Genomic DNA, 11,264 nt, shown 5'->3' with positions numbered 1-11,264 from the left:
AAGACCTCCCCCTTCCTACTCACCCCCCTCTCCACCTACTCCCTCCCTGAAGACCCCCCTTCCTACTCACCCCCCTCTCCACCCACTCCTCCCTGAAGACCCCCCTCCCCCTTCCTACTCACCCCCCTCTCCACCCACTCCTTCCCTGAAGACCTCCCCCTTCCTACTCACCTCCCCCTTCCTACTCACCCCCCTCTCCACCCACTCCTTCCCTGAAGACCTCCCCCTTCCTATTTACACCCCTTCCTACTCACCCCCCTCTCCACCCACTCCTCCCTGAAGACCTCCCCCTTCCTACTCACCACCCTCTCCACCCACTCCTCCCTGAAGACCTCCCCCCTTCCTACTCACCACCCTCTCCACCCACTCCTCCCTGAAGACCTCCCCCTTCCTACTCACCCCCCTCTCCACCCACTCCTTCCCTGAAGACCCCCCCTTCCTACTCACCCCCCTCGCCACCCACTCCTCCCTGAAGACCTCCCCCTTCCTACTCACCCCCCTCTCCACCCACTCCTCCCTGAAGACCTCCCCCTTCCTACTCACCCCCCTCTCCACCCACTCCTTCCCTGAAGACCTCCCCCTTCCTATTTACACCCCTCTCCACCCACTCCTCCCTGAAGACCCCCCCTTCCTACTCACCCCCCTCTACACCCACTCCTCCCTGAAGACCCCCCTCCCCCTTCCTACTCACCCCCCTCTCCACCCACTCCTTCCCTGAAGACCTCCCCCTTCCTACTCACCCCCCTCTCCACCCACTCCTTCCCTGAAGACCCCCCCCTTCCTACTCACCCCCCTCTCCACCCACTCCTTCCCTGAAGACCCCCCCCCTTCCTACTCACCCCCCTCTCCACCCACTCCTTCCCTGAAGACCTCCCCCTTCCTATTTACACCCCTCTCCACCCACTCCTCCCTGAAGACCCCCCCTTCCTACTCACCCCCCTCTCCACCCACTCCTCCCTGAAGACCCCCCTTCCTACTCACCCCCCTCTCCACCCACTCCCTCCCTGAAGACCTCCCCCCTTCCTACTCACCACCCTCTCCACCCACTCCCTCCCTGAATACCTCCCCCCTTCCTACTCACCCCCCTCTCCACCCACTCCTCCCTGAAGACCTCCCCCCTTCCTACTCACCCCCCTCTCCACCCACTCCTCCCTGAAGACCTCCCCCTTCCCACTCACCCCCCTCTCCACCCACTCCCTCCCTGAAGACCCCCCCCCCCTTCCTACTCACCCCCCTCTCCACCCACTCCTCCCTGAAGACACCCCTTCCTACTCACCCCCCTCTCCACCCACTCCCTCCCTGAAGACCTCCCCCCTTCCTACTCACCACCCTCTCCACCCACTCCCTCCCTGAATACCTCCCCCCTTCCTACTCACCCCCCTCTCCACCCACTCCTCCCTGAAGACCTCCCCCCTTCCTACTCACCCCCCCCCCCCCCCCCCCCCTTCCTACTCACTCTACTCTGCCCCTCTCCCCTTGCCTTTAACCTTTCAGGAAATTACCGTGGGGAAATGGGGGTTGGCTGTCACCGTGGCAACAGCCAATTAGGTGTGAAGACATTATCATAGGTAATAAAGAGCTGGGGTAATAAAGTGTCGGTCTGCTCATCAGGGAAGAGGAGAAGCTAGAGGGGAATAGACGAGATGGAGACACTGATCCATAGATGACGACTGTGTGTGTGTGTGTGGGGGGGGGTTTGGATGTGTGTGTGGGTGGGTGTGTGTGTGTGTGTGAGAGAGAGAGAGAGAGAGTGTGTGTGTGTAAACCTCACCGGGGGTACGGGGGGCGGGGGAGTATAAACCTCACCGGGGGACGGGGTATAAACCTCACCGGGGGACAGGGGATAAACCTCACCGGGGGACAGGGGATAAACTTCACCGGGGGACAGGGTATAAACCTCACCGGGGGACGGGGGGGTAAACCTCACCGGGGGACAGGGGATAAACCTCACCGGGGGACAGGGGATAAACCTCACCGGGGGACAGGGGATAAACCTCACCGGGGGACAGGGGATAAACCTCACCGGGGGACAGGGGTATAAACCTCACCGGGGGACGGGGTATAAACCTCACCGGGGGACAGGGGATAAACCTCACCGGGGGACAGGGGATAAACCTCACCGGGGGACAGGGGATAAACCTCACCGGGGGACAGGGTATAAACCTCACCGGGGGACGGGGTATAAACCTCACCGGGGGACGGGGTATAAACCTCACCGGGGGACGGGGTATAAACCTCACCGGGGGACGGGGGATAAACCTCACCGGGGGACGGGGTATAAACCTCACCGGGGGATAAACCTCACCGGGGGTACGGGGTATAAACCTCACCGGGGGATAAACCTCACCGGGGGACAGGGGATAAACCTCACCGGGGACAGGGTATAAACCTCACCGGGGGACGGGGTATAAACCTCACCGGGGGACAGGGTATAAACCTCACCGGGGGATGGGGGATAAACCTCACCGGGGGACGGGGGATAAACCGCCACACAGATTTAGACTCTCTTTAATAAGAGATGAACTATTGATCACTGACCTTGTTACCGGGGGACGGGGGATAAACCTCACCGGGGGACAGGGTATAAACCTCACCGGGGGACGGGGGATAAACCTCACCGGGGGACGGGGGATAAACCTCACCGGGGGACAGGGGATAAACCTCACCGGGGGACAGGGGATAAACCTCACCGGGGGACGGGATATAAACCTCACCGGGGGACGGGGTATAAACCTCACCGGGGGACGGGGGATAAACCTCACCGGGGGACGGGGGATAAACCTCACCGGGGGACGGGGGATAAACCTCACCGGGGGACGGGGGATAAACCTCACCGGGGGACGGGGGATAAACCTCACCGGGGGACGGGGGATAAACCTCACCGGGGGACAGGGGATAAACCTCACCGGGGGACAGGGGATAAACCTCACCGGGGGACGGGATATAAACCTCACCGGGGGACGGGGTATAAACCTCACCGGGGGACGAGGGATAAACCTCACCGGGGGACGGGGGATAAACCTCACCGGGGGACAGGGGATAAACCTCACCGGGGGACGGGGGATAAACCTCACCGGGGGACAGGGGATAAACCTCACCGGGGGACAGGGGATAAACCGCCACACAGATTTAGACTCTCTTTAATAAGAGATGAACTATTGATCACTGACCTTGTTATCAAGCAGCTAACATTTTGAGCCAGCGCTTTAGAACCCCTGCAACCCCCGCCCCCCTCCCGTCCTCCACCCCCCGTCCCCTGCCCCCGTCCCCTGCCCCCGTCCCCCTCCCCCCTTCAGTCATTTTGGTTGAATAACAGGTTATCTGTGGCAATCTATGGTAATTTTGGTCATTTAGACTTAAATATACAGTAGTAGTTAAAGTTGTGGACACACCTACTCATTCAAGGGTTGAATAATAGTGAAGACATCAAAACTATGAAATAACACATATGGAATCATGTTGTAACCAGAAAAGTGTTTAACCAAGTCCATTTTATGGCAAGAACAGCTCAAATAAGCAAAGAGAAACGACAGTCCATCATTACTTTAAGACATGAAGGTCAGTCAATCCGGAAAATGTCATGAACTTTAAAAGTTCCTTCAAGGCAGTCGTAAAAACCCATCAAGTGCTATGATGAAACTGGCTCTCATGAGGACCACAGGAAAGACCCAGAGGTACCTCTGGACCCAGAGCTGCAGAGGATACGTTCATTACCAGCCTCAGAAAATGCAAGAATGCAAGTAAGAATAAAGAATAACCAGGATATATATACTCTAGTATAATTTTTGTATATCTGTGTCCATATTGTCCAGTAGTTTTTAGTGGATAGACTAGACTAGGTAGGGTAGCCTAGTGGTTAGAGCGTTGGACTAGTAACCGAAAGGTTTGCAAGTTCGAATCCCCGAGCTGACAAGGTAAAAATCTGTCGTTCTGCCCCCTGAACAAGGCAGTTAACCCACTGTTCCCCTGTAGGCCGTCATTGAAAATAAGAATGTGTTCTTAACTGACTTGCCTAGTTAAATAAAGGTAAAATAAAATAAAAAAGTGGCTCAAGAGAAAATAGCCTAATTAATGAAAATAGCATCTAATCAACAATGGCATTATTTTCAATGAACTCTTCCAGCTATAGACCAAAACATTTACAACCAATACATGTTGACATAGTAACATTTTATTTTTAATGCTAATTATTATTTAATACTGAAACCCTCATATTAAACACTAATTGTATCCACTAAATTCATGTATCATATTTAGGATAATGTTTTACAGCTTTGTCATTCAATTTTTTTTATTTTAAAATCATCTTATTTGATCACGGGGCCAGAGATTATTAAAGACACCGGTGATAATCTGAAGTACCCAAAATGGCCACTAATGTCCTGTGATAAATTACTTAAAATCCTTGAAAGTTACAAAAATTCTGGTAGTTTACTGGTAAACTTTCAAAGGTTTCCACTAACACATCCTCCCTTTGTAACCCGAGTTGTAGCGTTAGCTAGATGCAACACTTGAATACAGGTTTTTCTCATTGAGATAAAAAAAAAAGAAGGATTTTACAAGTGAAACCTGTTCAATATGCAATGTATGGCAGCAAGAAGTAGGCCTTTTCTATACACAGTGTTATTGTTCCAACGCTTTTGCTGCTCCACACTAAGTTCTGCCACTGCAGAGATATAGATCTATATATCTAGATCTATATATCTAGGTCTCTATATCTAGGTCTCTATATCCAGTTCTATATATCTAGGTCTCTATATCCAGTTCTATATATCTAGGTCTCTATATCTAGGTCTCTTTATCTAGGTCTATAAATTTAGGTCTCTATATCTAGGCCTCTATATCTAGGCCTCTATATCTAGGTCTCTATATCTAGGTCTCTATATCTAGGTCTATATATCTAGGTCTCTATATCTAGGTCTCTATATCTAGGTCTCTATATCTAGATCTATATATCTAGGTCTCTATATCTAGGTCTCTATATCTAGGTCTATATATCTAGGTCTATATATCTAGGTCTCTATATCTAGGTCTCTATATCTAGATCTATATATCTAGGTTTCTCTGACTAGGTAGAGATATAAATCTAGGTATATAAATTTAGGTCTCTATATCTAGGCCTCTATATCTAGGCCTCTATATCTAGGTCTCTATATCTAGGTCTCTATATCTAGGTCTCTATATGTAGGTCTATATATCTAGATCTATATATCTAGGTCTATATATCTAGCTCTATATGTAGGTCTATATATCTACATCTATATATCTAGCTCTATATGTAGGTCTATATATCTAGATCTATATATCTAGGTCTATATATCTAGCTCTATATGTAGGTCTATATATCTAGATCTATATATCTAGGTCTATATATCTAGGTCTATATATCTAGGTCTATATATCTAGCTCTATATGTAGGTCTATATATCTAGATCTATATATCTAGGTCTATATATCTAGGTCTATATATCTAGGTCTATATATCTAGGTCTATATATCTAGCTCTATATGTAGGTCTATATATCTAGTTCTATATATCTAGATCTATATATCTAGCTCTATATGTAGGTCTATATATCTAGATCTATATATCTAGGTCTATATATCTAGCTCTATATGTAGGTCTATATATCTAGCTCTATATGTAGGCCTATATATCTAGGTCTATATATCTAGGTCTATATATCTAGGTCTATATATCTAGTTCTATATATCTAGATCTATATATCTAGCTCTATATGTAGGTCTATATATCTAGATCTATATATCTAGCTCTATATGTAGGTCTATATATCTAGATCTATATATCTAGCTCTATATGTAGGTCTCTATATCTAGGTCTCTATATCTAGGTCTCTATATCTAGGTCTCTATATCTAGGTCTCTATATCTAGGTCTCTATATCTAGGTCTCTATATCTAGGTCTATATATCTAGGTCTATATATCTAGGTCTCTATATCTAGGTCTATATATCTAGGTCTATATATCTAGGTCTATATATCTAGGTCTCTATATCTAGGTCTATATATCTAGGTCTATATATCTAGGTCTATATATCTAGGTCTATATATCTAGGTCTATATATCTAGGTCTATATATCTAGGCCTCTATATCTAGGTCTCTATATCTAGGTCTCTATATCTAGGTCTCTATATCTAGGCCTCTATATCTAGGTCTCTCTGACTAGGCAGAGATATCTAGGTCTCTCTGACTAGGCAGCGATATCTAGGTCTCTCTGACTAGGCAGCGATATCTAGGTCTCTCTGACTTGGCAGCAATATCTAGGCCTCCGACTAGGCAGCGATATCTAGGCCTCCGACTAGGCAGCGATATCTAGGCCTCTTCGACTAGGCAGCGATATCTAGGCCTCTTCGACTAGGCAGCGATATCTAGGCCTCTTCGACTAGGCAGCGATATCTAGGCCTCTCCGACTTGGCAGAGATATCTAGGTCTCTATATCTGGTCTCTCTGACTAGGCAGCGATATCTAGGTCTCTCTGACTAGGCAGCGATATCTAGGTCGCTGACTAGGCAGCGATATCTAGGTCTCTGACTAGGTAGCGATATCTAGGTCTCTGACGAGGCAGCGATATCTAGGTCTCTGACGAGGCAGCGATATCTAGGTCTCTGACTAGGCAGCGATATCTAGGTCGCTGACTAGGCAGCGATATCTAGGTCTCTGACGAGGCAGCGATATCTAGGTCTCTGACTAGGCAGCGATATTTAGGTCTCTGACGAGGCAGCGATATCTAGGTCTCTGACGAGGCAGCGATATCTAGGTCTCTGACGAGGCAGCGATATCTAGGTCTCTGACTAGGCAGCGATATCTAGGTCTCTGACGAGGCAGCGACATCTAGGTCTCTCTGACTAGGCAGCGATATCTAGGTCTCTCTGACTAGGTCTCTCTATATCTAGGTTTCTCTGACTAGGCCTATTTCTGGTCTGGCTATGAGCCAGCAGAGTCACTTTCTGGGAGTAGGAGTGAATTGCCTCCTACATTTTTTCTAGAAGTGGGCAAAAGTGGAATGTCCTTGTATTGAAGTGAGGAAGATGCTACAGTGCCTCTCTCTAACTGGAAAGAGGATTAGTTTAGGACTAAGCAAAGGGAGACAGGCGATGGTTGGTTGATCTGCTACCGTCACACCCCTTTATAGTGGAGCCATCCCCTACCATGCCTAGGGAAGGCTAGCATGGCTATTATGTGTCTCTTTGGGTCTTTCTCTCTCGGTCAGCCCGCTCGGCTCGTCTGGTTTTGAAGGTCTTAGTTGGCCCTAAGCCCAGCAGTTTATTCTCTGTAGTGTTTCTGTTGAGGCTGCAGGATTTATACATCTAGGGGCCTGATAGATTTATAGCTAGGCATGAATGAACTCTCCAGTGTGATAAATACCATCCCTCTCCTCCTCTTCCTCCTCTGCCTCTTCACTGTTCTATCCCTCCCCTCTTCCTCCTCACTGTTCTATCCCTCCCCTCCTCTTCCTCACTGTTCTATCCCTCTCCTCCTCTTCCTCACTGTTCTATCCCTCTCCTCCTCTTCCTCCTCTTCCTCACTGTTCTATCCCTCTCCTCCTCTTCCTCACTGTTCTATCCCTCTCCTCCTCTTCCTCACTGTTCTATCCCTCCCCTCCTCTTCCTCACTGTTTTATCCCTCCCCTCTTCCTCACTTTTTTATCCCTCCCCTCCTCTTCCTCCTCACTGTTTTATCCCTCCCCTCCTCTTCCTCTTCACTGTTTTATGCCTCCCCTCCTCTTCCTCACTGTTCTATCCCTCCTCCTCTTCCTCTTCACTGTTCTATCCCTCTACTCCTCTTCCTCTTCACTGTTCTATCCCTCTCCTCCTCTTCCTCACTGTTCTATCCCTCCCCTCCTCTTCCTCACCGTTCTATCCCTCCCCTCTTCCTCACTGTTCTATCCCTCCCCTCTTCCTCCTCACTGTCTTATCCCTCCCCTCCTCTTCCTCACCGTTCTATCCCTCCCCTCCTCTTCCTCACTGTTTTATCCCTCCCCTCCTCTTCCTCACCGTTCTATCCCTCTCCTCCTCTTCCTCACTGTTCTATCCCTCCCCTCCTCTTCCTCACTGTTTTATCCCTCCACTCCTCTTCCTCACTGTTTTATCCCTCCCCTCCTCTTCCTCCTCACTGTTTTATCCCTCCCCTCCTCTTCCTCAATGTTCTATCCCTCCCCTCCTCTTCCCCTTCACAGTTCTATCCCTCTCCTCCTCTTCCTCACTGTTCTATCCCTCTCCTCCTCTTCCTCACTGTTCTATCCCTCCCCTCCTCTTCCTCACTGTTCTATCCCTCCCCTCCTCTTCCTCACTGTTCTATCCCTCCCCTCTTCCTCCTAACTGTTTTATCCCTCCCCTCCTCTTCCTCACTGTTTTATCCCTCCCCTCTTCCTCACCGTTCTATCCCTCCCCTCTTCCTCGCTGTTCTATCCCTCCCCTCCTCTTCCTCCTCACTGTTTTATCCCTCCTCTCCTCTTCCTCACTGTTGTATCCCTCTCCTCCTCTTCCTCACTGTTCTATCCCTCCCCTCTTCCTCACTGTTCTATCCCTCCCCTCCTCTTCCTCACTGTTCTATCCCTCCCCTCCTCTTCCTCACCGTTCTATCCCTCTCCTCCTCTTCCTCACTGTTTTATCCCTCCCCTCCTCTTCCTCACTGTTCTATCCCTCCCCTCCTCCTCTTCCTCACTGTTCTATCCCTCGCCTCCTCTTCCTCACTGTTCTATCCCTCTCCTCCTCTTCCTCACTGTTCTATCCCTCCCCTCTTCCTCACTGTTCTATCCCTCCCCTCCTCTTCCTCACTGTTCTATCCCTCTCCTCCTCTTCCTCACTGTTCTATCCCTCACCTCTTCCTCACTGTTCTATCCCTCCCCTCCTCTTCCTCACTGTTCTATCCCTCCCCTCCTCTTCCTCACCGTTCTATCCCTCTCCTCCTCTTCCTCACTGTTTTATCCCTCCCCTCCTCTTCCTCACTGTTCTATCTCTCCCCTCCTCCTCTTCCTCACTGTTCTATCCCTCCCCTCCTCTTCCTCACTGTTCTATCCCTCCCCTCCTCTTCCTCACCGTTCTATCCCTCTCCTCCTCTTCCTCACTGTTTTATCCCTCTCCTCCTCTTCCTCACTGTTTTATCCCTCTCTTCCTCTTCCTCACTGTTCTATCCCTCTCCTCTTCTTCCTCACCGTTCTATCCCTCTCCTCCTTTTCCTCACTGTTTTATCCCTCCCCTCCTCTTCCTCACTGTTCTATCCCTCTCCTCCTCTTCCTCACTGTTCTATCCCTCTCCTCCTCTTCCTCACTGTTCTATCCCTCCCCTCCTCCTCTTCCTCACTGTTCTATCCCTCTCCTCCTCTTCCTCACTGTTCTATCCCTCCCCTCCTCTTCCTCACTGTTCTATCCCTCCCCTCCTCCTCTTCCTCACTGTTCTATCCCTCCCCTCCTCCTCTTCCTCACTGTTCTATCCCTCCCCTCCTCTTCCTCACTGTTCTATCCCTCCCCTCCTCTTCCTCACTGTTCTATCCCTCCCCTCCTCTTCCTCACCGTTCTATCCCTCTCCTCCTCTTCCTCACTGTTTTATCCCTCTCCTCCTCTTCCTCACTGTTCTATCCCTCTCCTCTTCTTCCTCACCGTTCTATCCCTCTCCTCTTCTTCCTCACTGTTCTATCCCTCCCCTCCTCTTCCTCACTGTTCTATCCCTCTCCTCCTCTTCCTCACTGTTCTATCCCTCTCCTCCTCTTCCTCACTGTTCTATCCCTCCCCTCCTCCTCTTCCTCACTGTTCTATCCCTCTCCTCTTCTTCCTCACTGTTCTATCCCTCTCCTCCTCTTCCTCACTCATCACCTGTCTGTTGTGCTTGCAGCTGTTCTGGGAGAAGCGGTTGAAAGGCCTGAGGGTGTCAGCTATCACAGAAGAGGTCCTCAGGAGCATGGAGCTTCCCAAGGGTTTAACAAGTAGGAGCCCTGCCTGTCGTCTGTTTGTTTAGTTTCATTAGCCTATTATTACTCATATCAGGTTATCAATCATGTTATAGTTGTACATAACCACATTATCATAGTCATAGTTATAATGTATTTGATCCATTATTAGTTCAATATATTTACAGATCTATTATGAATAAAATACACTGGACTGTCAGATAGAATACATATAAGTTGAAGTCTGTTTATTCATCATATATAACTGATATACATGAAGAACACAGTCTAATGACCTGATATACATGAAGGACACAGTCTAATGACCTGATATATCTGATATACATGAAGAACACAGTCTAATGACCTGATATATACCTGATATACATGAAGAACACAGTCTAATGACCTGATATATCTGATATACATGAAGAACACAGTCTAATGACCTGATATATACCTGATATACATGAAGAACACAGTCTAATGACCTGATATACCTGATATACATGAAGAACACAGTCTAATGACCTGATATACCTGATATACATGAAGACCACAGTCTAATGACCTGATATACCTGATATACATGAAGAACACAGTCTAATGACCTGATATACCTGATATACATGAAGAACACAGTCTAATGACCTGATATACCTGATATACATGAAGAACACAGTCTAATGACCTGATATACCTGATATACATGAAGAACACAGTCTAATGACCTGATATATACCTGATATACATGAAGAACACAGTCTAATGACCTGATATATACCTGATATACATGAAGAACACAGTCTAATGACCTGATATACCTGATATACATGAAGAACACAGTCTAATGACCTGATATACCTGATATACATGAAGAACACAGTCTAATGACCTGATATATACCTGATATACATGAAGAACACAGTCTAATGACCTGATATACCTGATATACATGAAGAACACAGTCTAATGACCTGATATACCTGATATACATGAAGAACACAGTCTAATGACCTGATATACCTGAATACCTGAAGAACACAGTCTAATGACCTGATATATACCTGATATACATGAAGAACACAGTCTAATGACCTGATATACCTGATATACATGAACACAGTCTACTGACCTGATATACCTGATATACATGAAGAACAGTCTAATGACATGATATACATGAAGAACACAGTCTAATGACCTGATATACCTGAAGAACACAGTCTAATGACCTGATATACCTGATATACATGAAGAACACAGTCTAATGACCTGATATACCTGATATACATGAAGAACACAGTCTAATGACCTGATATACCTGAAATACCTGAAGAACACAGTCTAATGACCT

At 47.9% G+C, this 11,264-nt stretch overlaps 1 protein-coding gene across 1 annotated transcript in view; it reads left to right on the top strand.

Annotated features, from left to right (window-relative positions):
- The window catches only part of LOC139422664 (methyl-CpG-binding domain protein 2-like), a 272,964-nt gene that overhangs the window by 215,704 nt on the left and 45,996 nt on the right, over window positions 1–11,264 (top strand). The window contains exon 4 of the mRNA XM_071173840.1: window positions 9,853–9,943. Within this exon, the coding sequence (XP_071029941.1) occupies window positions 9,853–9,943 (91 nt within the window). The remainder of the gene's footprint in view (window positions 1–9,852; window positions 9,944–11,264) is intronic.

The sequence above is a fragment of the Oncorhynchus clarkii genome, chromosome 12, assembly GCF_045791955.1.
Source record: "Oncorhynchus clarkii lewisi isolate Uvic-CL-2024 chromosome 12, UVic_Ocla_1.0, whole genome shotgun sequence".
Taxonomy (NCBI): Eukaryota; Metazoa; Chordata; class Actinopteri; order Salmoniformes; family Salmonidae; genus Oncorhynchus; species Oncorhynchus clarkii.
Note: the sequence above shows the minus strand (reverse complement) of the source record. Positions and strands in the feature narration are given on the sequence as shown.